At 59.7% G+C, this 26,848-nt stretch overlaps 2 protein-coding genes across 6 annotated transcripts in view; one reads left to right on the top strand and one right to left on the bottom strand.

The window, feature by feature from the left end:
* Positions 1–26,848, bottom strand: part of PDE1B (phosphodiesterase 1B) — a 214,943-nt gene that overhangs the window by 56,253 nt on the left and 131,842 nt on the right. The gene's annotated exons all lie outside the window — the stretch shown is intronic.
* Positions 1–26,848, top strand: part of HDAC7 (histone deacetylase 7) — a 68,297-nt gene that overhangs the window by 24,998 nt on the left and 16,451 nt on the right. For 3 of the 5 annotated variants that reach the window (XM_068212714.1, XM_068212715.1, XM_068212717.1), the window contains exons 2-6: positions 22,155–22,345; positions 24,405–24,495; positions 25,771–25,882; positions 25,978–26,093; positions 26,661–26,783. In XM_068212714.1, the coding sequence (XP_068068815.1) occupies positions 22,155–22,345; positions 24,405–24,495; positions 25,771–25,882; positions 25,978–26,093; positions 26,661–26,783 (633 nt within the window). Of the gene's footprint in view, positions 1–564; positions 777–22,154; positions 22,346–24,404; positions 24,496–25,770; positions 25,883–25,977; positions 26,094–26,660; positions 26,784–26,848 lie in introns of those variants that run through there. The other 2 variants (XM_068212713.1, XM_068212716.1) reach the window with 1 other exon arrangement.

Genomic DNA, 26,848 nt, shown 5'->3' with positions numbered 1-26,848 from the left:
GGCTGCAGCTCTGCACTTCCCGCTGGGCTCAGCCCTGGGGATGCTCGGGGCACTTTGGGGCTGGGGACAGCCACCTCGGGGTCCCAGTGCTGCCGACTTGAGAGGACTGGGGTGGCCTCGGGGGCTGTTACAGCGTTGGCTTCGCCCCAAGGGCGCTCACAGCAGCCCTACCTGCTGCGACCCGGGTCTCTCTCGGTGAGGTGAGAGTTGTTGTGCAGAGTTTCCTCTTTTATATCCTCTTATGTCACGCAGCCCCGGCGGCTGAGCGCGCCCGAAATAGCTGCCAATCCCGGGAGGTTTCACTTCAAGGTCTCTATTCTTGGCTCGCCGGCGTTACTCAGTCATGAGCTCAGGGAGCGCGGCGTGAGGAGCAGCAGCGAGTGCCATGCAGGGCTCCTGCCGCTGGCCCGGGCTGGCTCCGAGGGGACGCTGTGGGCACAGCCCAGCTCGGCAGCCGCACAGCTGCGGGCTCTGAGAGACCCCGGCTGGCTGGGGATGAAATAAGCGCTGCCGGAGCCGCTGCGCTCCCGGCGGAGCCCGAGCCGCTCCGGGACGGGATGAGTCAGTTCTGAGACGCTGCTCCGCGGCCTCGGTTGCGTCTGACCCAGCTCGGCACGGCTCAGATGCTCTCCCCGCTGCGCCGAGGATCGGGTGGGCGGCAGGGATGAAGCAGAAGTGAATGTGGGATGCGGAGCCGCGGCTTCCCGGGAGCGGAACTCGCTGGATGTTCTCAGGGTTGGAGATCTCCACCACGCTGGTGATGTTCAGCCCGTCCTGTAAGTGCCTCTCCCATCCCTGGGCATTCGTTCCTTCCCCACACGGCTGTGAGCCCTGGCGGGGCTGGGGGAAGGCGTGGAGGGAACATCCTTCAGGATGCTCACGGAGAGGGAACAACGCCGGGTTCGCTCCTGGGCCTGGGGTGGAGCTCCTGCCAGTGTCCAGTGGGCACGGCCACCAGCGGGGCCAGCTCAGGGCACTGAGGGTTGATGGGCCACCAGCAGGGCCAGCTCAGGGCGTTAAGCATTGATTGGCCACCAGCAGGGCAGGCTCAGGGCACTGGGGATTGATGGACATGGCCACCAGTGGGGCCAGCTCAGGGCACTGGGGTTTGATGGGCCACCAGTGGGGCCAGCTCAGGGCATTAAGCATTGATGGGCCACCAGCAGGGCCTGGGGGTTGATGGGCCACCAGTGGGGCAGGCTCAGGGCACTGGGGGTTGATGGGCCACCAGCAGGGCTAGCTCAGGCTCAGTTGAGGGTTGATGTCCCAGCTCAGGTCGTTCTGCAGCCTTGGAGCCACAGGAGGGGAGCCACAGCGTCGGTCCCAGCTGCAGCAGCAGGCACAGGACAGGCTCTTCTGTCAGCTGCATTTTCTGGCTGTTCCAGAGCAAACTCACGAGTTTCCCACCAGCTCTGCTCAGATCTGGTGAAGGCACTGCCTGGGGGGATGCAGGGGTAGTGCTTCCACAGGATTTTGCCTATTTTTGAGGGTGCTTCTTGGGAGGAACCTAATTTTCCAGACTTCCTTTCAGTTCCTTTAACATTTTCAAGCTATTCTGCCTGACTCCAGCCTTGCTGGGTTAGGTGCATTTCCACCCTGGCGTTGGTCATGCCCAGCTTGGGGCACGACCAGCATCCTGCACCTGGGGGATTTGTGGCACGGGGCAGGGAAAAAAGCCCATCCTGGGTGGGAAAGGTGCTGGTGGTGGCTTTGGCTGAGCTGGGAGGTGCTTGGGGCTCTGTACGTGGGGTTGCTGGGGAGGGAGTGTTGTGTTCCGAGCTCGCATCCTGCCTCCGCTGCGGGGAACGGTCACGTGCGCGCGAGGCCTTTGTCCTGCGCCTCGCTGCTTTTTTTAAAATTTATTTTTAGGTGCTCTCTGGCTTCCTCTTCCTCCTGCGCCGCGCTGCACTCCCTCTTTCTAACTCCCTCTTCTAGGATTGCTTTTCTGAACAGTCAGTTCCTCCTTAAAGCCATTTTTGCAGGCCTTTGTCTGCGCTTGGGAGCCGGCCCAGTTTAGCGTTAGCAGCTGCTGGCTGCTCTGGGTAGGCAAGAGCAAATAAAGGTTTACACTGAATGAATCATTTGAGCCTTATCTGTCCTCCCCAGTCGGGACAGCTGTGCAACTTCTGCTGGAGTGCCTGGAGGGCACGGAGGCTCCTCAGAAAGCTCCTCCTGCCCCTGGCCGGCCTCAATGGGTTTGTGCTGCTGATCCCAGGGCTGCCTCAGCGAATCCTTCCTGTCTCCGAGCTCTATCCCACGCTTGGTTGTGAAGCTCCACTCTGGAATGGCTCCTTTTCCATGAGGGCTTGCTCGACTCGGCTGCTTCGGCCTCGCGGATGCTTTGGGTGGTTTGGTCGCTGGGTGAAAATGCAGAAGTGTCGTGGTGGGAGCCACATCCTGGTGGGATCTTGGTCGTGGTGGGATCCTTGTGGTGGTGGGATCTTGGTCGTGGTGGGATCTTCATGGTGGTGGGATCCACACCATGGTGGGATGCTCATCCTGTTGGGATCCTGGTCATTGTGGGATCCAGGTCGTAGTAGGATCCTCACCCTGGTGGGATCCTTTTGGTGGTGGGATCCACATCATGGTGGGATGCTCATCCTGTTGGGATCCTGGTCATTGTGGGATCCAGGTCGTAGTAGGATCCTCACCCTGGTGGGATCCTTTTGGTGGTGGGATCCACATCATGGTGGGATGCTCATCCTGTTGGGATCCTGGTCATTGTGGGATCCAGGTCGTAGTAGGATCCTCACCCTGGTGGGATCCTTTTGGTGGTGGGATCCTTGTGGTGGTGGGATCCACATCATGGTGGGATGCTCATCCTGTTGGGATCCTGGTCATTGTGGGATCCAGGTCGTAGTAGGATCCTCACCCTGGTGGGATCCTTTTGGTGGTGGGATCCTTTTGGTGGTGGGATCCTTGTGGTGGTGGGATCCACATCATGGTGGGATGCTCATCCTGTTGGGATCCTGGTCATTGTGAGATCCAGGTCGTAGTAGGATCCTCACCCTGGTGGGATCCTTTTGGTGGTGGGATCCTTTTGGTGGTGGGATCCTTGTGGTGGTGGGATCCACATCATGGTGGGATGCTCATCCTGTTGGGATCCTGGTCATTGTGAGATCCAGGTCGTAGTAGGATCCTCACCCTGGTGGGATCCCGGTCGTGGTGGGATCCTTGTGGTGGGTGACCTTTGAAGGCAGACAGGGTGTGTGGTGATGAGCTCCTGGCGTCCCCCAGGCTGTAGGACAGAGCGTGGCACTCAGGAGCTGTGGTGTGGCTTTGCTGGCTTAAGAGGCAGGATTTGCAGATAAGCAGCCATAGTTTAATAACAAATAACAAATGTTTAATAACAAATGTGGGAGGAGGGAGGGGACAAAGGCAGATAAATCCTTGGGCTCGTGCCTGGGAAGTTTGGATCTGACGCCGAGGTGAGGAGTTGACCAGAGCTCATGTTGGATCCTGGGCACTGAGGGTTCCTGAGGGATACCCTGGCAGCCACCAGGGGCCTGGATCCATCACCCCTTCCCCTCCCCCTGGCAGCTCCGAGTGCCCCGTGCCGGGCTGAGGAAACAGAGCCTGCACAGCCCTACGAGGCCGGGGTGGGACCTGCTTTTCTCCTATGGCAGAGCAGCTCTCAGCCTCTCTGCCTTTTACCACGAGTGTGCCCAGCCAGGGCTTGGCTTCTCTGCCCTTAACTCATTTTTTAGCCATTAGGTGGACGGGGCAAAAGTCTTGCTGGGTTTGTCCAGGCAGTGCTTGTGGAGCTGTGGGGCTGGGCTGTGTTGTGACGCCTCATCTCCTGCTGTGGGTTCATCCCTGGCTGTGCAGGGATGCTGAATCCCCCCTTCCCCACCAGCTGCAGGCTCTATAAATGCGAGCAGGAATAATTCACCTGGATTAAACCACAAATCTTCCCTCTCCTTCCAAGGCTCTGCCGCCGTAAACAGCCGCTGGCTGGGGTAGGTGAGCGGAGGCAGCGCGGCCCTGCCAAGGCCTCGTGTCCACAAATGACTAAATCCTGCCTGAAAAGTCAAAGTATGAAAACATTATTTTTTGGGTTTGGCTGAGCCTCGTGGATTGCTGGGATCGAGCCACCTTGGCTGCCTCTGGACGCTGCCTGCGGCTCTGCCCACCTTGCAGCCGGCGAGGAGGGTGGAGGGAGGCTGGCAGGGATTTGGGGGTGCCGGTTGTCACCTGAGGGCCGGGTCAGGAGCCTCGCCGGGCCCTGAGGTGGGTCTGTCACCCTGGGCTTTGAGCACAAGCCGGGCTGGACCTGCCTCTCTGCATCCCTGCTCCCAGATTGCTTCTCCTTCCTGTGCTCGCATCTCCAGCTGCCCGGGCTGGGGAATTTCCTGCTGCTGGCGATGGATAACAAAGCTGATGTGGGGCTTTGTCTCCCATCGCAGCCTCCTGGGGCAAGTTGAGCTGATTCCCAGCTCCTTGGGCTCTCCCACCTCTCACCCACTGACAGGGGCAGTGCCTGGCTGGATCCAGAGGTGGTTTGTGGGTGGATCCCTGATTTGGGATCCCTGATTTGGGATCCCTGCACTGACCCTGCACTGTTCCCAGGTACCCAGAGCCGCCGGCACAGGGCTGGCAGCCGCCAGCCCCCGGTGCGTAGCCAGGCCCGGCGGTGAGACGCTGGTATGCGAGATGTAAACTCAATCCCAAAGTTTAGATTACAGCCCTGTGAAAAACATCAGCTCCCCTAAATGGAGCCCAGATGGTGGCGGAAGCCTCGAAGAAGCCGAGGGCCAGGAATTGCAGGAACTGTGTGAGCAAAGGGCCCGGGGCCATGGGGGAGTGAGAGGAAGGGAGGTGGGGTTATGGTTTGGGGTCAGCTCCTAAACCAGGCTGGCTCCTCAGAGGTGGGGTTATGGTTTAGGGTCAGCTCCTAAACCAGGCTGGCTCCTCAGAGGTGGGGTTATGGTTTAGGGTCAGCTCCTAAACCAGGCTGGCTCCTCAGAGGTGGGGTTATGGTTTGGGGTCAGCTCCTAAACCAGGCTGGCTCCTCAGAGGTGGGGTTATGGTTTAGGGTCAGCTCCTAAACCAGGCTGGCTCCTCAGAGGTGGGGTTATGGTTTGGGGTCAGCTCCTAAACCAGGCTGGCTCCTCAGAGGTGGGGTTATGGTTTAGGGTCAGCTCCTAAACCAGGCTGGCTCCTCAGAGGTGGGGTTATGGTTTGGGGTCAGCTCCTAAACTAGGCTGGCTCCTCCACCTCGTCCCCTTGGAAGCAGCCAGGGATGACCAAAGTCTCCTGGGTTGCATCAGGGGAGCGCAGCCTTTCCAGAGCCGAGGTTTCCCACAGAGCTGAGGTCTGCGTCGAGGGCTGCACCAGGGGCCATGAGCACACAGCTCTGCCCTCCCGGGAGCTCTGCCAGAGGAGTTTCCCGGTGCCCTCACCTGGGCAGGTCCAGGGCTGAGCCCAGGGTGAGGGGAGAGCAGAGCTGGAGCTGGTTTGGGCAGGAGGAGCTGCCCAGGATGGTGGGGACAGGCTGGGGGAGCCTGGCCCTGACTCGGGGTCCTGTTGTTGTGAAAAATGAAATGTCCTGGGGCATTGAGAAGGGAGCTGGGGGTTCCTTCCCCCTGTGCTCCTTCTGGGGAGATGGGGGTACCTTGGAGATGTCTGGGAGGGCTGGACCCTGGGAGGATGGAGATCTCTGGATGCTCTGGTGGTGTGAGAGCAGCTGGTTCCCCTCCCAGGAGCGGTGGTGGCCTGGGCCTGCAGCAGGGACACGCTCTGGGACAGCCCAGGGATAAACACCCAGCAGGGCAGACATCCAACTCGGGCACCTGCCGGGACACGGGGCACCTGTAGGGACACCAAACATCTATAGGGACAAAGAGCTCCTGTAGGGACATGGAGCTCCTGTAGGGGCACAGAGCACCTGGGACACCTCCAAAATCCCTGCAGGACTGAACCTCTGCTGAGTCTGTGCTTTTGGGTGGTGCCAAAAAGCATCAGGTGGGAGTGAGGAAATGGGACATCAGGTGGGAGTGAGGACTGGTGACTTTGATGCTCTTAATGCAGTGTCAGCACTGTACTCCCCACTTCAGAAAGGCTCAAACAGCTGCAGAAAGGAGGCCCTGCCTTGCAGGGAGAGGCGATGGTGGAGCCCAGGCTGGCTGGTTGGGCAGAGGACACTCGAGGCCTCGGCTCCTTTGGCGGCTGGAGCAGAGCAGGACGTGTTGGAGGCAGGGGTTGAGCTGTGGTTTGTGCGTTGGCCTCGTCCTTCCTGCGTGAACGATGCCTCATCTGATCAGTGCTCGTGTCAAATCACAGCCCAGGGAGTCCCTGGAGAAGCATCTGCAGTCAGCTCTGGCCCTGGTCAGGGCTCCACGAGTCTCGGTTGCCGTTCCTGCGGGTTCCTTGGCCGCCTCCTTGTTTGTGCTCCGAGGTGTGGATCTCTATCAGTGCCGATGACGAACCCTGAAAGGGAGCAGGGAACTGGGAGGGTTTGAATTGTTTTTGCCTTGGTGGGACCTTGCTGTCAGAGCTGGATTCTCAGGGTGCCTGGCTGGTTTAGTCACGGCAACTGTGCCTGGGTGGAGGTTCTGTCCCAGCTGGGGCTGGGCTGGATCAGCACTGGGGACCAGGGATGGGGCTGGGCTGGGGGAGCTGGGTGCTGGCACGGGGGGACGTCAGCTCCAGTGCAGCCCAACCAGCCCAGCCCCACATGGACGTGTCTGGGACACGGTGCCAGGAGAGCCCAGAGGGTGCAGGGTGTGCCTGGGAGGGGCGCAGGGTGTAGGATGGGGTGCTGGCACATCTGGAGGTGGGACAGAGAAACTTGCAGAAGGATTTGTGGGCTCAGCCTGGTTGGAGCTGGGGCGTGTGCTGGATCTGCACGAATCCGTGTGTCCTCCCTGCTCCTCCTGGATCTCCTGGCTTGCAGGGGGAGGCTGGAGCAGATCCTTGCAAAACCCCGCCACATTCCCTCTGTCCACGTGGCTTCTGTGGTCATCCCCTCGCAGCAGCTCTTGCACATTCCTGACCCTGGGAACGAGAGATGAGGCTTGGCCGGAGCTCTCCCACTGACCAGCCAGCCTGACCCCACAGCCCAGCTCAGAGCAGAGGTTCCCATCCCCATGCTGGGCACTTTTTGGATGTGCTCAGCATCAGCCCATGGATCTCCCAGTCATGGAGATGGGGATACCCCAAAGAAAGATCTCTGGGATGAGCAAAGCTCCCAGAGTGACGTCTCACCACAAAACCTGCAGGTTTTTATTTTGTCAGATTATCCAAATTAATGGCAGGAACACTCCGACTTAGGTTGACTTCACGGCAGGGAGGAGGAATCACACCCCAAAGGTCTGAATGGGAATTGTGGCTTTCGTGCAGGAAAAAAAGAGCTCCATGAGGCAAAGGCTAAGCAGGGAATTGGGTTTGGGGCTGGGATTTGGGTGGATTTAAGCCTGGAGTGGGGCAGGGGGGGCTCCGGGGAGGGTTTGTGCAGCCTGTGCTGCTCCTGGCTCAGGCTCCAGCTCTGGCAGGGCTGGGCTGAGAGGAGCAGCCAAACAGCTGGGGGAGAGAGGAGGTGCAGCTCCAGGAGCCAGGCCTGTGGGAGCTGATTTCTCTGGGAAGATTCAGATGTGTTTTATCTCCCTGGAATCGTGGCCTCCACGGGGGCCTGCGAGGCAGGGGCTGCGCTCCTCGCTGCAGACCCCTCCAGCTCTGCCAAAGCAGGAATTCACCCGGGCACTGCCCCATGGCTGCAGCAGCCACAGGGGTCTGAAGAAGCAGCCACAGCCCCTCCAGAGCCCGTCCCTCCCTCCAGAGCCCCCTCTTTGGTGTCACCACCCAAAATCCTGAAAACCCACCAGGGCTGGGAGAGGGATGATGATGGAGGAAGGTTCCCTGGATGGAAACCATTCCTGTGCTTCCGTATTTCCCACCCCTCCACAGCAAAACCTCTCCCCTTGCAGGGGTTTCAGCATCAGTCAGCCCTTTCTCTGCTCATCCCTTTCTGCTGCCAACCTCTGCAGCCGTTCCAACCCTCGGAGCCGAGCTTGGGCTCCCCGTTTTCCCTCCAGCAGCCCCTTCCACATCCCACACAGGTTTTTTTTTTGTTGTTGTTGTTGGGTTGCGGGATCCCTGGCAGCGGGATGCCAAAGCAGAGCTCCCTGCCAGGCTCCGAGGGTGGATAGACCAGCTTTTCTCATTCCCTTATCACCCTGAGCTTGGGCAGCGGGGAAGCTGCTGCACAGCTGCCGACCACAAAAGGGATTTTGAGTTCTTGGCAGCAAGGGGAGAATCATGGAATTGTTAAGGTGGGAAAAGACCTCCAGTATCATCAGGTTCAGCCCTGAAGGGTTGCAATGGCTGCAAGAGGTTGGCAGCAAAAAGGGATGAGCAGAGAAAGGGCTGACTGATGCTGAAGAGGAAAGATTTTGCTGTGGAGGGGTAGGAAATATGGGAGCACAGGAATGGTTTCCACCCAGGGAGCCCTCTCCCACCCCTCCTCCATCTCCCAGCCCTGGTGGGTTTTCAGGATCTTGGGGGAAGAGTTTGGGTCTGGTTTTGCAGAGGGGCTGAGAGGAGCCCTGGGACGCTGAAAACCAGTGAGGTTTTAAGAGGAGATTTACAGAGCAAACCGAAATTGTTCTTCTTGCCTCTTCTTCCGTGGTGTGTCTTAAATCTTCTTGAGAAGGTTTTTAATTGGAACACGCCACACTAAAAGGATAATCCCAGGTGTGAGTGGAGTCTGTCCCAGTTTAGCTGGAAATGTTCAGCAAACTGGTGAAGTTATGCCAAATTCTCAAGGGGAATTTGGAAAATGCTCCCAGGGATGCACAGGGTGGGATTTTTGGGCTGTCTGTGCAGGGCCAGGGGTTGGACTGGATGATCCTTGTGGGTCCCTTCCCACTCAGAATATTCTATGATTCTGTGATTCTATGAAAACATTTGTTCCTGAAATTGGAGTCATGCCTGGGATTGCAACACCCAGGCTGTGTTTCCAATTAATCTGCTGAAGTCGTCATGTATTTCCAAGTGCATTGGCTCAGCAGAGAGAAATCTGGCACTGGCTGGGGGCTGAAATGCCAGCTGGGATGTGCACGGAATGAAATGAGGGAATGGCCCCCGGGGCTGGCCCAGGGCACCTGGCCCGGGATCACCGAGGGGCTCTGCTGGAGGGGGGGATGAGGGCAGAGCAGGCTCCTCCTGGGAATGGAGCTGCCTGGAATTGTTGTGGAGTTACTGTCGGGTTTTTCCTGACCGCTTCCCTTCTGTTTCTGGGTGTGTGTTTTGTTTTGGGGAGGAGGGGAGGGGAGGGGGTGCGGTGAGTTCTGCTCTGTGCGTTCCCTGCCCCCCATCCTGGGGGGGATTGAGGGTCTTGGTGGGGATGGGGGGAGACTTTTGGGGTGGTGGAGCGACCTCTGCACCCCAGCTCCTCCCAGGCCTGCCAGGGCTGCTCCTGCACGTTTGGTTTGGGAGGGGAGCGGTCCCTGGGGTGCTGCGGGGCAGCCTTGGGGTCAGTGTTGGGGTTCAGAGCTGGCTGGTTCGTGGTCCTGGTGCTGCACCCCCACATCAGAGCCGTCCCTAGGGCGCTGCTGCAGGGACAGACATCCCCTCGGCCCTGGATTTTCCCCTCCCTTGCAGCAGCCAGGATTCCCTGGCGCAGCTGGATGTGACCCTGCCGCATTCCTCTCCTCTCCCCGGGGATTTGCTGAGGAATAAGGCTGGATCTGGAGCCGGGTCCCAGCTGGGTGGGAGCGGCCCCGTGCGTTGAGCACAAACACTCACGGAAAGGCCGGGCTGGCGTAGAAATCATCCTTTTCCAAAAAAAAAAAACGAGGTTCAGGCTGAGGCCCCCCCCTCCGCCTGGAGCCAGCAGGGAAGGGGATGGGAGCAGGGAAAGGAAACTGGGAAAGGGAGCAGGGAAAGGGGATGGGAGCAAGGAAAAGGGAGAAGGGAAAGGGATGGGAGAAGGGAAAGGGAGCAGGGAAGGGGGATGGGAGCAAGGAAAAGGGAGAGGGGAAAGGGATGGGAGAAGGGAAAGGGAGCAGGGAAAGGGATGGGAGAAGGGAAAGGGATGGGAGAAGGGAAAGGGAGCAGGGAAAGGGATGGGAGAAGGGAAAGGGATGGGAGAAGGGAAAGGGAGCAGGGAAAGGGATGGGAGAAGGGAAAGGGATGGGAGCAAGGAAGCGTTTATGGGGACAGTGGTGGCAAGACCACTCCCAAACTGGATCGGGGCCGTTCCCATCTGCGAGGGCAGCACTGGGACAGCGCGTTCCTCGCTGGGAGTGCCGTGCAAGCCTGAGCACCCTCCTCGAGGCTGAAAGCCTGAACAAAACCCCAGGGAAGCCGGGAGAGGAGGGGGAAGGCGAGTTTTCCATGGGTGTTTAACGCTGCAGTGCATCGACATCACAAATTTCGGGATTCTGTTCTAACTTCCCAAGTTCCCTGCTCCCGGAATAGAGCTGTGCCCTGTGCCTGTGTCCCTGCTGTGTCGTTTTTCTGCAGGGAGGATGTGATCTTTCTATATTTGCTTGCAGGACAATAATACTGATGGTTTCTATTTTTAACCCGTCAGCAGGGCAGAAATGCACTTCGGAATGTTCGGGGAGCAGAGCAGCCCCAGACCAGCAGCTCGGAGAGGGCCTGGCCCCACTTTTGGGCCTGTAAAGAGGGGCCAGGCTGTGCTGGGATGGTCCCCCTGCTCCGAGGGGCTCTGGGCGTGCTGGCAGGTCCTGTGACATGGGACAAGAGACATCGTCCACCCCCCTCTTCCTCCCTTTTCCCTCCCTCTGGAAGTGTGGCTCTGGCCACAGCTCTGTGCTGCTTATCCAGGTGTTGCCACTCCTGAAATCTCAGCCCTAAAACCACCTCAGACCTTAAAAATATGCATGGTTTTGGGGTGTTTTTAAAGGAAAAACAGCTTCTGTCACCACCTTGATCGTGTAGAAGGGCTGCAAGTGATAACTTGCTCTCCCAGAGCCCTCAGAAATGGGAGGTGAATATCAAAACCGGCACCGACTTGAGTGGCAACCCCAAATTTGGGGGCTGGTTGGTGACTCGGAGCGGTTCTGCTCCTGCCACCCTGCCCTGCTCAGCTGCCGTCAGCAGCGTCCTCGGCAGGCCAGGCTTGCGTGGGTCCCTGCAGGGTTTTCCAGCTGCTGACGTGAGCTGGAGCAGCTCAACTCGTGCACCTCCCATCTGGAGGAGAAAATAGGGATTTAGGGTGGAACCCGCACCCCAGGGGCTTCCTTTCACCCTCAGGGCTGGGTCTGGAGAAAGCATCTTTTGCCATCTGGGTGTCCTGGGTTTTTTCCCTGCAGTGGAAAACCCTGCCAGGCGTTTGGGGTGGCTTTTGTGCTGCTGTGAAGTCCCTGGTTGCCGAGGCCGAGCGGCGACCGCGGCGTGTCCGGAGCGGATTGTGCGTTGAAATCCAAAATCCCCTCCTTGCTTGGCGTCCTGGGTGAAGGTGGATGGGGCAGATTTGAGTTTGGGGCTGCTCCTTTGGGGCAAAGAGGGGGTTCTGGCTCTGCCATGTGCGGGTGCAGCTACCCAGGCCGGTCCTGGCTGGACAATGTCCGGAAGCCGGGACCGCGTGCGGCTCCCGCGGCCGCTCCCGCTCCTCCCGGGCTATTTCCAGCTCATTGTCCGTGGCACAGGAAGGATGTCTCCAGCCTGCTTCCTTTTTGCCTCAAAGGGATGTGGGGCGGGCAGGGAGAGCAGAGGATTTGTTGTGCAAGAGGCACAATCGCTGCTCCTCGAAGCTCCTCTGACTGAGGAGAGGTGGGAGGAGGGAGGGGAAGGTCTCATCTTGCTCCGTGATGGAGAAATGTGGCCACCAAAAGGGTTTCTGGCTTTTGGGGATGTTTTTTGTGTGAACAGGGCTTGGATGGTGACAAAGGAACGCTGCAAAGCCCCTCCTGGGTTTTTGCGCAGCTCCTGCTGCTGTGGTGGGGCAGAGTTGAGGCTCCTCACTGTGGCAGAGGAGGCCGAGCTCCCACGTGCCAGGAAGTGAAAGCAGAATTAATTAAGATGGGAAATGATCTTAATTTGTTCTGGCTAAATCCCTTTAGCAGCAGTAAACCCCAAGCATCTGAAGCAAAGCTCTCGGTCGGGGGCATGGCCACACCTCAGATGTGGCCGTGACACATCTCTGGGGGTTTGTCTGGGTGGCAGAGCCTTCCCAGTTTTACTGGGGCTGTCGACGCTTCCTGGCAGGAGCCAGACTGGGAAATGCCCATCTCTGTGTGACCTGGATCCCCGCTGAGCCAGGATCAGCCTGGGACAGCCACAGGAGTCCAAACCCAGCTCTCACATGTGCTGGCATCGAGTCCGCCCTGGGACAGCTCCAGCTGATTTTTCCATGGGGGAGCAGAAAGTTTTAAGGATCCCTTTTGGCTTTTCCTTTGTCCCAGAGCGGATGAGGATGGAGCGGGGCTGTTTTATCCTCCTCGAGCAGCGTCGGCTGCGCTTGGGTCCCCGTCACGCTCCCGGGACTCCCTCTCTACCCTACTCCGGAACTTTCTGACAAACCCCAGGGTCAGGGCCAGCCCCTGTAAGCTGCCAGGAACACCAGGAGCTCGCGGATTTCGCTGCTGACAGGAGGTGTCCGGCAGTGCCAGGGCGATGGAGCAACGCCTTGGCGGCGTCGGGGCCGCTCCTGCGTGCGAAGGGAAATCTCAGCTGGGCTGCGGCCTCGTGACGGCCCCTGGAGCTTGGGGTGATGTCCTGCATGGTTTAAACCTCCCCAGTGTGTGTCCTGGGTGGGGTTTGGCCCTGCCGGGGTCCCCAGGGGAGGAGGGATGGCATGGAAGGAGGAGGGGGTTGGGCAGTGGTGCTGTGCTCTTCCTTCTCCCAGGTTTGGGGCTGTGGCCGTGGAGGAGCAGCAGTTCTGAACCCAGCTTCGAAGTGATGCTGGAGGAGCTGCTGCAATAAAATTCCACTTTAGGTTGGAATTTTAAACTCTGTGGTTTTAAAATCCCAGCGTGGGTGGGACAGCTTCCTTATAGTTTATCCTATTCAGTGTTGCTGTTTGCAAAGTGGAGAGGGTCTGGTGCTCCTCTCCAGGCCAGGGGGGTTGGAATGGGCACCTATGGGAGCCGGAGGAGGGATGGAATTGGGGCTGGACGCTGATTCACCGTGGCTTCCCCCGAGAGACCTCGGCATTTCCACCTGCTGCTGCTGCCCGCTGCCAGCACCTGCCCGAGCCCACGCAAAACCTCCTTGTTTATTTTATCTAAAAGCAAAATATCCCCCAGAGGGGCGGGGTGGGGGGAGGGATGCCCGCTCTGGCTTAATTGCACTTAATGAGCCTGATGAGGCCGGCTGCCCGCGAGGGCTTTGCCAAGGCTCGAATCTGCCCGTGAGAACTGCAAGGGTGTGGTGGCAGCCGCGCCCGGGATCGGGGATCCGAGAGCTCCCGGGGCCGCGGGGCCGCTCTTCCCACGGCCTCGGTGGGCACGGGGACCCCGAGGAGCCGCAGGGACACGATGCCAGCCGTGGGTGAGTGTGCCAGGCAGGTGGGGAGCGTCCCTGCAGGCACGGGGGCCTGGAACAGGCAGGTTGGTGTGAGGGGCACCTGGAGCATCTAGAGTGGGGTCCATGGCAAGGTCCAGGTGTGTGCCCGGTTGTTTGGGTGCCAGGTGAGCTTTAAGGGCCTGGATGTGTCTGGGATTGTGCTGAGCTGAGAGGTTCTGAGGTCTCAATCCCCACCATGAGCACTGATTCCTCGGTGTCCCAAGTCATTCCTGCTGCGCTGGGCTCACCGGGAGTTTCTCTGCTGATTCTTTTTCCTATTCCCCCATTTCTGGACAGTTCAGCAGCAGGAGCAGCAGCAGCTCCTCTTTCTGGGTTAAACCCCCAGGGCAGTGTTGCTCCATGTGTGTGGAGCACTCACACACCCACCTGCACCCTCAGTCCTGCCGGAGCCTCAGCCTCCTCCAAGGCTTCTCCCGGCTCTTTGGGACTCCAGGTGCTCCTGGCATTTCCTCCCGCCTGAAATCCTGCTTGCTGCCTTTCCTGTAGCTTCTCCATCCCGGATGGAATTCCCAGCATCTCCCCACAGCTGCCCGCAAGCCCCAGCACCAAGCCAGGTTTGTCCCAGGGTGGCTGTCCCTGCTGTCCCCAGGGTGTGGCTCCTCAGATCCAGGCAGGTTTCATCCTCTCCTGCACTGAGGATTTGACACCTGCACCTTTCCCAGCCTCGCTGATGCCAACTCTGAGCTTCTTCCCGAGCACCCAGGGAGGGGAGGCAGCACCCGTGGGGAAGGGCAGACGAAGTGTGTTTGTGCAGGAAACTGAAAATGTTGTGGCTTCCTCCCTGTGACAGAAATAACTCATGCTGGGCCCCAGGTCTGCCCTGGGGAGCTCCTCGGCGGCTCCTTCTCAGACACCCAAGGGTCAGCACGGGGCAGGTTTGGGGTGAGCCCCGGCTGGGCCCTCGCTGGTGGAGGTTGAGCAGTCCAAGGATTGCACAGGGAATTGAGTTTGTGCCTCTTTCCCTTCGTGCCCGTGGAGCTGGGGCTGCCTCTGCTTCTCCCAGCTCCTTCTGCTTCTCCTGGGCCTCGGGTTTTTTTCATAAATTTTCTATTCTGCCCTTCAACCCAGCCCTGGACCTCGACCAGCGTCTGCCAAAGGGATTTCCTTTCCCTGCAGCTCGCTGGGAGGCTCTAATTAACGGGCAGGTTGCCTTGAGTAGCCCCTGGCCGGGAGTGGGTATTGAATGATTCCAGCTTTTTTTTTTTTTTTTTTGTCTCAGCGCTTCCAGATCAAGCACGAAGCCGCTTCGGGCAGCGCTGAGCCTTCTCCGGGGGGTTGTGACTCAAGCTGGGCTCTTGCACGCAACAATTCAAAGAATAAATCGGTGCTGGTACCGGCAGCCCCCGGCTCCGGCCGGGCGCCGGAGCAGCTCCCGGTGGATGCCCGGGAAGGGATTGAGGGCAGCGGGGCGGGAGGAGCCGCCGAGCCCTCCTTGCAAACCGGTCGGGAGCGTTCTCCTGCGCTTGGGTAGCTGAGGAGAGAGAGGTTCTGCAATCGTTTGATCTCTCCTCTGCTTCCCTTGGCGCGGCGGCCGCATCCTCCCGCGCTGATGTAATCGGAGCGGCTGCGGGAAGAGCCCCGCGCCCCGAGGCGCTTCCACGGCTTCGCGGGGCTGCTCGGCCTCCGCTGGCATCGTCCTGCCGGGGCAACAGAGAGCTCATCCCGCCAGGAGCGGGGCCAGAGCCTCTCCCCGGAGCAGCTCCGCGGGCAGGAGGTGATGCCGAGCTTTGGGCAGCGCTGGTGCCCCTTGCCGGGAGCCTGGGGGGGAGATGAGGCTGCTGGAGGGCACTGGGGTGTTCCAGCTCCGCCAGAGCCGCGGGCTTTGCCAGCCTGGAGGTGCCGCCTGTGTCCCAATCCATCCCTGCCTGCGGCTCTGGGCGGTGTTGGGGCTTTTTTCACCCATGAAGCCCGCAAGGAGAGGAGCTGGGCGGTACGGAGGGTTGTTTGCTGCAGGCAAAGGCCCCGCGGGAGCATCAGGAGGGGCAGATTTGCCTCCCCAGCGGGACAGGGCGGTATTTGGGGCTCCCCAGAGGCGGGAGGAGCCGGCAGATCCCGGCCGGGCTGGGTGAGCAGGTGAAGGGAGGGATCCAGCGGGGCGGGACGCGCTCTGGGGGATGTTTCTCTTCTGGGAAGGGAGGATTCTTCCCAAATCTCGTGAGTTTCTGTGGTTCGAGGCTGCCTGCGCCGCTCTGGGGAGCACCAGGTGCTGCCTTGGCTGCCCTTCAGCAGAGCCCCTGTGGTCGCGGCTTTCCCGGTGTTCCTCAGGAAGCCGCGGTTGCTGCGAGGTTTCCTGGGGACACCTCTCCCTCCCCCGCACGGCCTCTCCCGCGGGGGCCGCGCCGCTCTTCGGGATGGGCTGGGTGACCCGTGCGGGTGGGAGGGTGCAGGAAATGACTGCCAGAGGTTTCCAGCTCTGCCAGGGCTGCGGTGGGGCTGGAGCCACTCGCTGGCCCTCCTCTTCCCTGGCCCGGCTGCGGATGCAGGAGATGAGTGAGCCCTTTGATCCCCCCTTGTCCCTGGTGCTGCCCACGCTCAAAACACATTTTGTGGGACCCGCGAGGCAGCTCCGTCCTGCCTGTGCCCAGAATTTCCTGTGGTTTAGTACCTGGATGTCCCTGACATCTCAAATTTAGGCCCAAAAGCTTTTGCTGGGGGGGGGGTTTGCCTCAGCACTGAGGTGCTCTGAAGGCTTTCAAAGCTCATCCCTGGGAGAGGAGCAGCATCCAGGGAGCTCCTGCAAATCCCTCCAGCTCCTCTGGGAGCAGGAAGGAACAGGAAAGAAGTTGTTTGGTGGTTTGGGCAGTGCCTGAGGTGAAGTTCATGTCCACTGTTAAGGTTTGGGGATTTGGGGTAACTCAGTGGATGTGGGGTTACCTTGGGATCCTCTGGACCACCCTCGCCCTGGAGGCAAAACCCTTCCAGGGCCCATGGATTTGAGAGCACGTGGAAAACCTGCCTTGGAACTCAGGCCTGGCTCGCCTCCAGGAGTGTCTGATTTAGCCTTGGAGAGTTCCCTGTGCCTCTCCCAGGAATCCTGCCCTGTCCTCTCCATGGATGCCGTGGGAGCAGCGTGGTCCCCTCGGATGGGATGGGAACAGCAGAACCGGGATTTGGGCTGGAACAGGGAGTGCTAAAACCAGCAGCACATGCAGGCCCAAAGGTGTTTCCTCCCCGTCCCTGGTCTCTGGGCTGGCCCTGATGTTTTTGGGTCCTGGAGCCATGAGTTTCAAAAGGAAATGTGACCATTTGTGGGGAGAAAATTCCAGAGAGGGCTATTAAATGTCTGACTCAAAGGTCATGAGCTGCAAGTAAGCAGGGAGAGCAATCAGAAGAAGCATCTCGCCCTGATCTGCCTCCCTAGGCCTGATGTGGAGCTCATTTCTAGGCTCCAGCAGGAAAAATTCTCATTTTTGTGCTTGGAATGCCTAAATAACTGCTCTGCTCACAGGTGCACGGCGTGGTTGGGTGTGTGGCTGAATCCTGGTTCGTGCCTTTGGTTGTGGGAAGGGTTTTGTGCTGCTCTGGTGACTTTGCCAAACTTTAATCATCGTCTGTCTCAATTTTTTTTTTTTTTCTGGAAACTTTCTGCAGAAGGAAGTTTGCAAGAATCAGAGCAGAAAAATTTGGGTTTACCCTGGTGGAAAAACTCTCAGGGGGCATTTCTTGCAGCAGCATCCGCCTCATCTTATTTTGGAGCAGGAATTTGCTGTCTGGTGGGGAGGGGAGGGATCCACCCACATCTGGCTGAGGCGTAAAGCCCCTGAAACTCCCACTCCATGAGCTCCAGAAAGAGTTATCAGAACTTGGCACCCGGCTGCTCCAAACATTACATCTTCCCTGAGCATCATCTGCTCTCTTATGGCTCCTGCGGGACGTGGCCAGCGCTCTCTCCATGCGGGGATAGCTGAGGTGGTGCAGGGCTTTCCCTGGAGCTGCTTTCCGTGGAGCTGCTTTCCGTGGAGCTCTTGGAGCTCCCACCCCTGGAGCTCCCACCCCTGGAGCTCCCACCCTCGGATCTCCCACCCCTGGATCTCTGTGCTAAGGAGAGATAAGAGGAAAATGCCCCAAATGCTGTGATTTTGTGGGATCCTGCAAGGAAACCCCTCGGGGACACAGGAGATGGAGGTAGGGGCCAAAGGGACGTGTGGGCACCTATTGGGGGTCCCCACTGTCCCCCCAAAGCTGGAGCTGGGTGGGTTTGGTGATTTTTCTCTGTCGTTCTGGGGAGCAGAGTTTGGTCCCTAACTAAAGCCAGCACCCCGGGGCCCGGCGGGGTTAAACGAGGTACCCCAGCTCCGGGATTTCCTATTTCTTGAGTTCTCCCTTTGTGATCTTCGGGTTCTTTCAACACGGCCCTTTTGGTGTGGTTTCTTATTTAAGTGTTTTTAATTTGAGCGAGCTCCCTCCAGCTCATTCCTGCTCCTTGTGCAGGGCTCTGGAGAAGACCTTTTCCCTTTTATTTAGAGAGGAATGTTTTTAATCACCCGCATTCTTCAACCCGCCTGAACTCTGAACCTTTCAGAGCAGATCAGCATAAGATGGGAAACGCTTTTATAAAAGAAGATGGTTTATTGGAAAAACCCAGCCTGGATTTAACTGCTGCTGCACCTCAGGGCGAGCTGTGGGCAGGCAGGGATGAGGGAAGGGATTAGGGCAGGGGTAGACAGGGATACAGGTGGGGATAAACAGGGATACAGGTGGGGATGAGGGCAGGGATAAACAGAGGTACAGGTGAGGATAAACAGGGATGCAGGCAGAGCTGCAGGCAGGGATAGACTGGGATTCAGGCGGGGATAAACAGGGATGCAGGCAGAGCTGCAGGCAGGGATGCACAGAGCAGCAGAGCTGGGATGCCGCTGCTTTGCTCCTCAGTAACCTTCCTGCCCTGCTTTGTTTGCCTCTTGCTTTATTTCCCTCTTATGTAAGCCCAGCTCTGTGGACGGCTGATTTGCCTCTTTAAAAACAATCAGGAAATGCCAAAGCAAAGATTTCTGTGTTGGATTTTTTTTTTCTCTTCCGGGATGGCTGGCTGGGAGCAGCGTGGTGGTGTCCCAAGTGACACCAACCCAGCACTGCCACCCCCAGCCTGGGCAACTCGCTGCCACCAAACTTCACCCTGTCCCAAAACTCCTCAGGAGTCTGGGAGGTGCTGCAGGGCAAAGCGGGGCTCCCCACCCTGCCCTGGCTGTCCCGGCCCTCCCTCTGTGTCTGTCCCACCTCGTGGCTGAGCCCGTGGCCCCTCGGCTGCGTTCCCTGCTCCGTTCTGTCCCGGCAGCCTGGAAAATGCTGGTAACGCGTGCCGGGGCTGGAGCACAGAGCCCTCATTCATGCCCGACCGCGGCTTTCCCAGGGCGCTCCGGGGAGACTCCGTGTCACAGCCTCCCCTTCCCATGGAGGATCCACGGGCTGGATCTGCAGCTGCTGGCACAGGGATGGCTTGTGCAATGGGCTCCTGGCCCCGCGGCTGTCCCGGTCCCAAACTGTGATCTGGTCCCAGCCTGTGCATCCCAGTCCCAGCCCATGATCCCAGTCCTAAACTGTGATCCCAGTCCTAAACTGTGATCCCGGTCTCCAACTGTGATCCCGGTCCCAAACTGTGCATCCTGGTCCTAAACTGTGGTCCTGATCCTAAACCATGCATCCCAGTCCCAAATTGTGCATCCCAGTCCCAAATTGTGCATCCTAGTCCCAAATTGTGCATCCCAGTCCCAGACTGTGATCCCAGTCCCAAATTGTGCATCCCAGTCCTAAACTGTGATCCCAGTCTCAAACTCTGCATCCCACTCCCAACTTTTTCATCCCAGTCCCAGCCACGTGTCCTGCTGCTGGTGGCTTCTGAGGGTCCACTGGGCACCAGCAGGACCCAGGCTGGGTTGGGGACAGGGACAAACCCCCCAGGAGCCGCGGTGGGACTTGACTTTTGGCTTTTTTTGGGGCGGGGGGAAGGGGAGGAGCCACGGGCTTGGCCGCCGGCCCCTGGATCATGCGGGAGGGGGTTGTTTACTGTAACTCCTGGCCCAGGGCCCGGCAGCAAACCCCAAATGAATTCAAGCTGCAGAGGGAGGTCACAAACAGCTCCCGGGGCAGGAGGGGCTTTGCCAGGGGGGTCCTGAGCTCAGGGCTGTGGAGCATCCCTGAGGAGGTGCCACGTGCAGGGCCCTCATCCCCAAGGGTCCCCACATGGGGACAGTGGCTCCTGCCCAGAGCCCGGGTTTCTCTCCCAGTGCCACCAGCCCTCGTCCCGCACCGCCCTGGCACCCAGCACGGGGCGTTTTGTGTTTCCAAGCGCTGGAAAACCGCCCTGAGCTTGGTGGCCTCATCCTGGCCGGGAGCGCTGGGGCGCCAGTGTCACCCCGGGGCACGCCAGGCCAAGCCCGGCTCCCAGGGTGCCTTTTCTCATCCAAGCCTCTCTGAAAATCCGCTCGGGCATCCCCAGCGCAGGGTGGGCAGAGCTGGGGGCCGTGGCAGGAGCGGGGTCCGTGCAGCTTCGTCTTCCCTGGCTCCAGAGCCTCTTGGCCCTGGGGATGCTCGACAGCTTTTTCCTGGCTCCAGGCGAGTGGTGAGGAGTTGTATTGTTTTTCTGGCTGCTGCCTGGCCTCCCTCTCCCCCAGCAGCCCCCATCCCTCCCTGCTCCGCTTCCTTCGCCTCGCAGTTTATTTTTATAGGGATTGAAACAAATGATGCAGAGAGAGATTCCCAGAGCCCCCACCAGTGCTTCTCCTCGGCTCTGCTCCCTCCTGGGGGTGTCTGGAGCCGCCCCTCCTTCACCTGGGGTGTCCCAAGCCCTTCCCACCCCATTTTTCCCCTTCAATCCCTTCCCAACCCTTTTTCCCCCCAATCTCTTCCCATCCCGATTTCTCCTCCCAATCCTTTCCCACCCCATTTTCCCCCTTCAATCCCTTCCCACCCTATTTTTCCCCCCCAATCCCTTCCCATCCCTTTTTTTCCCCCCAATCCCTTCCTATGCCTTTTTCCCCCCCCCAGTCCTTTCCCACCCCATTTTTTTCCCGGGATGGGGCAGCATCAGGCCGTGCTGAGCCACCACGGGCAGCTCACACCAAACCCCGGAGCTTCCCGTGGGCATTTTTAGGGAGCAGAGAAAGGCTGGGAAAACTCTTTGGGTGCCATCAGCTGTGCCTGGCTGGGCTGCTCCTTCCCCCTGGTACCCCCCGTTCCCATTGGAGTGATGATCCCAAACACAACCCCCGGCAACGTCCCCATCTGTCACACACCCCTCGTGTGGTGACATTTGGCTGCAGAGGGGACACGGGGCCGGCCGAGGTCCCGCAGACCGGCGGCGTCCCGGGGCGGGATTTGGCCGGGCCGGAGCTGCCCGAAGTGCCCGGTTGCCATCCCGGGATGTGGCGGTGACAGCCTGTCCTTGTCCCCCTGCCAGCAGCCCGAGTGCCACCGCCGCTGCCAGCCCTGCTCCCGCGTCCCGCACGGCGAGGGGACAGGAGGGGAAAAGAAGGAGGGGACAGCCCCGCTTGTCACTGCATCCTCCAAAATCACGGATGCTCAGCTCGGTTTTGGGGAGCCCCGAGGCAGGGGCAGCTTCCCAAGGCTAGGGTTGTTGATCTCCATCAGCCTCCCTGTCCCGGGGTGCAATTAGAGCCAATTAACCGGCCGCTAATGAAGTGCCAGGCAGTCATCAGGAGATGGAGAGCGGGGTGAACCCTGTGGTGGGGTTTCCTGGTGGGGTTTTTTCATGGCCTGAGGTCGAGGGTGTTTCTGTGAGGGGGAAATCCTCTGAGGCAGTGGATGCTCCATGATCAGTGGCACTGGTTTGGGGGTGTAACTGGCACTGGTTTGGGGGTGTTGCAGACAATTTCAGATGTGTAACTGGCACTGGTTTGGGGGTGTAATTGACACTGTTTTGGGGGTGTTGCAGACAATTTCAGATGTGTAACTGGCACTGTTTTGGGGGTGTAACTGGCACTGGTTTGGGGGTGTTGCAGACAATTTCAGATGTGTAACTGGCACTTTTTTGGGGGTGTAACTGGCACTGGTTTGGGGGTGTTGCAGACAATTTCAGATGTGTAACTGGCACTGGTTTGGGGGTGTAATTGACACTGTTTTGGGGGTGTAAGGGACGATTTCAGGTGTGTAACTGGCACTGTTTTGGGGGTGTAATTGACACTGTTTTGGGGGTGTAAGGGACGATTTCAGGTGTGTAACTGGCACTGTTTTGGGGGTGTAACTGGCACTGGTTTGGGGGTGTTGCAGACAATTTCAGATGTGTAACTGGCACTGTTTTGGGGGTGTAATTGACACTGTTTTGGGGGTGTAAGGGACGATTTCAGGTGTGTAACTGGCACTGTTTTGGGGGTGTAAGGGACAGCTTCTGGTGTGTAACTGGCACTGGTTTGGTGTCCCCACGGGGCTGGGGTTTCACCCCTCAGTGAGGTTGTGCAGGGAATATTTTCACTCCAGAGCCCTTCTCCACCACGATGCCAGGCAGAGGCGCCTGCAGCCACCTGGAGCCTCTCCAGAGGAGGGGGATTCCCAGGAATCTCCTTCCCCAGCTGACAGGGGAGGCTCTGCAGGCAGAGGATGTTCCATGGCAAATCCCCCTCGGTGGCAGGGCAGGTCCCTGCCCTTGTGCCAGACCCTCCCCTGCCAACCCCGTGACTGAGCCGTGTCCCTTTGTGTCCCCACAGCTGCCGTGACCCCGTGCACCTCCCCGCGGGTGCCCCAGGCCGTCCCCATGGACCTGCGGATCGGGCAGCGCGTGGTCAAGCCCCAGGACACGGCGCTGCTGGCCCTGAAGCAGCAGCAGCTGCAGCACCAGCTCTTCCTGGCCAGCCTGCACCAGCAGCAAGTGGAGCAGCTCGCCCACCAGCACGTCAGGGTACGGGACAGGGCGGGGGGGCCCCACACCCCACTTTTGGCAGGGTTTGGGGCAGAATTGGGCAATTTGGAAGGTGAATTTTGCCCCCAGAGCACAACAGCAGTGGCAGAATCGGGGCTGGCTTTGAGTTCCCCTCTCTGGGCAGGGATTCAGAGGAAAAGGCTGGAAATCCCAATGCCAAAATTACATTCCCAGGTGAATTCCTGCTTTTCCCTGAGCTGGAACATCTGGAGGGGCTTACAGCCAGCCCAGGGACCTCTGTGACACAAGGAGGCTGCTTGGGGAGGCAGGTGGAGGGGTTGTGTCTCAATTCCAGGCCAGATTCCAGGGCTGGAGCCTCCCGGCGTGTCCAGCCCTGCTCCACGGGCAGAGCAGGAGCCAGAGCGGCTGCAGGGGATCCCTGCGGGCCAGGAGCTGCCCCTCCTCAGCCACCTGCTGCTCTGCTCCGGGGGCATGGCCGAGTCAGGGACAATTGGTTTTTTTGGGAAGCGTCACCGAGCTCTGGTGCCACCCGCAGCTCCTGCCCCGCGCAGGGGCACTGCCAGGTTCCATGGGCACAAGAAACCAGGGGGATTTGGCAGGTATGGTTCCTCCAGTCTGGGGATGGCTCCTCCAGCCCGGGGATGGCTCCTCCGGGAGGCTTCAGAGGGAGGCAGGTGGGAGGACACGTCCAGAGAGTTGTGACCATGCCCAGGGTCACTCCTGGTCACAACAGGGAGGTGTGACCATGTCCAGGGAGTTGTGACCATGTCCAGGGAGCTGTGACCATGTCCAGGGAGGTGTGAACATATCCAGAGAGGTGTGACCACGTCCAGGGAGCTGTGACCATGCCCAGGGAGCTGTGAACTTATCCAGGGAGTTGTGACCACGTCCAGGGAGCTGTGACCATGCCCAGCGAGCTGTGAACATATCCAGGGAGGTGTGACCATGTCCAGGGAGTTGTGACCATGCCCAGGGTCACTCCTGGTCACAACAGGGGGCTGTGACCATGTCCAGGGAGCTGTGACCATGCCCAGGGAGCTGTGACCATGTCCAGGGAGCTGTGACCACGTCCAGGGAGGTGTGACCACGTCCAGGGAGCTGTGAACATATCCAGGGAGGTGTGACCATGTCCCGGGAGTTGTGACCATGCCCAGGGTCACTCCTGGTCACAACAGGGGGCTGTGACCATGTCCAGGGAGCTGTGACCATGCCCAGGGAGCTGTGAACATATCCAGGGAGGTGTGACCATGTCCAGGGAGTTGTGACCACATCCAGGGAGTTGTGAGCATGCCCAGGGAGCTGTGAACATGCCCAGGGAGCTGTGACCATCCCCAGGGAGCAGTGACCATGCCCAGGGAGGTGTGACCATGCCCAGGGAGCTGTGACCATGTCCAGGGAGCTGTGACCATGCCCAGGGAGGTGTTACCATGTCCAAGGAGCTGTGAACATGCCCAGGGAGCTGTGACCATGTCCAGGGAGCAGTGACCATGTCCAGGGAGCTGTGACCATGTCCAGGGAGCTGTGACCAGGCCCAGGGAGCTGTGACCATGCCCAGGGAGCTGTGACCATGTCCAGGGAGCAGTGACCATGCCCAGGGGGCAGTGACCATGTCCAGGGGGCAGTGACCATGCCCAGGGAGCTGTGACCATGCCCAGGGAGGTGTGACCATCTTCAGACACTGAGATCCCCCTGCCTGTCCCCAGGGCTGCTCCAGGCTCAGGGCAGGAGCCAGTTCCATGGATCAGCTGGGATTTCCCTCACATCATAGATTTTTTTTTTTTCCTTTTGTACTCAACAAAGATTTTTATTTTTTGCCACGTTGCAACACCCAGACGTGCCCAAACACCCTGAGAGGAGGCAGCGAGTGGGAACAGACAGGTTTTGACTTTTATGATGTCCCCGGGGAGAGCAAAGCATCCCTGGAGACCAAAACGTGTCCGGTTTGTTGTGATGGAGCAACTTGACATGTTCCCATCAGCCAGAGTGACACAAGGGACTGTCCCAGGCGAGCTCTGGGGAGGGGTCCGAGGGCTCGGGCGGGGCTGGGGGGGTCCATGCCCATGTCCCTGTCCCACAGGTGGCCATGGAGTCCCCGCACCGCGAGGCTGAGCCGGGCCAGCAGGAGCAGGAGCTGCGGCAGATCCTCAACAAGGACAAGAGCAAGCGGAGTAAGGGCTGCCTGTGCCCGGGGGCACCAGAGGGGCTTTGGGGAGGGGGCTCGGGGGGTTCTGCCCTTACCCAGACCAAGCTCTGCCTTCCCGTGGGGGAAAGGGGTGGGAGAGCATCCGCAGAGCGGGGCTGCAGACCCCTCTGGGACCCCCAGGATGGATTTACAGACCCCATTCAGGTGACAGACACCAGTGGGACCCCAAGACTGCGTTTGCAGCCCCCCAGACTGGGTTTGCAGCCCCCTAGCCTGGCTTTGCAGCCCCCGAGATTGGGTTTGCAGCCCCCCAGACTGAGTTTTCAGACCCCCAGGCTGGGTTTGCAGCCCCCGCTCATCCGCCAGTCTCCGGTGGGACACCCGGGCTGGGTTTTCAGCCCCCCAGGCTGGGTTTTCAGACCCCCAGAGTGGGTTTTTAGACCCCCAGACTGGGTTTGCAGCCTCCCGGGCTGGGTTTTCAGACCCACAGAGTGGGTTTTTAGACCCCCAGACTGGGTTTGCAGCCCACAGAGTGGGTTTTCAGCCCCCCGGGCTGGGTTTTCAGACCCACAGAGTGGGTTTTTAGACCCCCAGACTGGGTTTACAGCCCCCCAGAGTGGGTTTTTTAGACCCCCAGACTGGGTTTTCAGCCCCCCAGAGTGGGTTTTTAGACCCCCAGACTGGGTTTGCAGCCCCCCAGAGTGGGTTTTTAGACCCCCAGACTGGGTTTGCAGCCCCCCGGAGTGGGTTTTTAGACCCCCAGACTGGGTTTGCAGCCCCCCGGAGTGGGTTTTTAGACCCCCAGACTGGGTTTGCAGCCCCCCAGAGTGGGTTTTTAGACCCCCAGACTGGGTTTGCAGCCCCCCGGAGTGGGTTTTTAGACCCCCAGACTGGGTTTGCAGCCCCCCGGGCTGGGGTGCGGCCCCCGCCCAGCCGCGGTCTCCCGGCGCCCTCTGGTGCCGGCGCTGGCGGAGCCGCCAGGGGCTCGCTCCCAATTTTGGGATGCTCAGGGCTCTGCCTCGCACCTAATTAATTATTACTTAATTAATTAACTCGTGCTCGGAGGTGCCGAATGCTGGCACAGGTCCGTGGAGCGTCCCCGCTGTAAGCACGGAGCGTTCCTGCTGGCACAGGCAGCCGGGGGACGGGATGGGAGCAGAGCCAGCTGCGCCTCTCAGGGGTCTCCAACCATTCTGGTGTCACTCCTGGAGCTCTTGGGGCCGGGATCCTACCCACAGGGACCCTTCAGAGCGGCTCTGAGCCCCGTGGGGTCACTGTGGTCACCGTGGTCACCGCGCAGGTGCCGTGGCCAGCACGGTGGTGAAGCAGAAGTTGGCCGAGGTCATCCTGAAGAAGCAACAGGCGGCTCTGGAGAGGACCAGCAACCCCCCCGCTGCAGCCCTGCCCTACAGGTAAAGCATCGGCACCCTCTGCCCCCAAAAGGACCTGCCCCTGCCCCAAACCTGCTCCGGGGCAGCTGGGAAGGGGCTCCGGCTTCTCCCTGCAGGTCCCTGGAGCCTCTGGAGCCCGAGGGTCCCTCCCCTGCCATGCTCAGCACATTCCTGTCCCCCGTGCCCAGCACTTCTCTCGACGCTCCCGAGCATTTTCCGCTGCGGAAAACAGGTACGGCCTCGGGAATGTCCCCGTGTCCCTCAAAAGCCTCGGGAATGCCTCCCTGTCCCTCAAAGCCTTGGGAATGTCCTTGTGTCCCAAAAGACCTTAGGAGTGTCCCCATGTCCCTCAAGGCTTTGGATTTTTCCCCGTGTCCCTCAAAAGCCTCGGGAAAGCCTCCGTGTCCCTCAAAGGCCTCGGGAATGTCCCCATGTCCCTCAAAGACCTCGGGAATGTCCTTGTGTCCCAAAAGACCTTAGGAGTGTCCCCATGTCCCTCAAAGCCTTGGGAATGTCCCCATGTCCCTGAAGACCTCAGGGATGTCCCCATGTCCCTGAAGGCCTCAGGGATGTCCCAGTGTCCCTGAAGGACTTGGGAATGTCCCCATGTCCCCCAAGGAATGGGAATGTCCCCGTGCCCCTCAAAGCCTTGGGAACGTCCCCGTGTCCTTAAAGAACTTGGGAATGCCCCTCGGTCCCTCAAGGCCTCAGGGATGTCCCCATGTCCCCGGCTGGAGCTGGGAGTGGCCCCACAGAGCCCCACCCCGGTGTGGCCAGGACTGACCCCCTGTCCCCACAGCGTCCGAGCCCAACCTGAAGGTTCGGTGCAAGCCCAGGAAGTGCCTGGACCGGCGCAAGAACCCCCTGACCCGCAAGGAGAGCGCTCCCCCCTCGCTGAAGAGGCGCCCGCCCGACGCCATCGGTGAGGGAGGAGGGACAGGCAGGACAGGAGAAGAAGGAAGGTCGTGTCACCTCTGCCTGGGGACA

Source organism: Anomalospiza imberbis, chromosome 22 (genome assembly GCF_031753505.1).
Source record: "Anomalospiza imberbis isolate Cuckoo-Finch-1a 21T00152 chromosome 22, ASM3175350v1, whole genome shotgun sequence".
Lineage (NCBI taxonomy): Eukaryota > Metazoa > Chordata > Aves > Passeriformes > Viduidae > Anomalospiza > Anomalospiza imberbis.
Note: the sequence above shows the minus strand (reverse complement) of the source record. Positions and strands in the feature narration are given on the sequence as shown.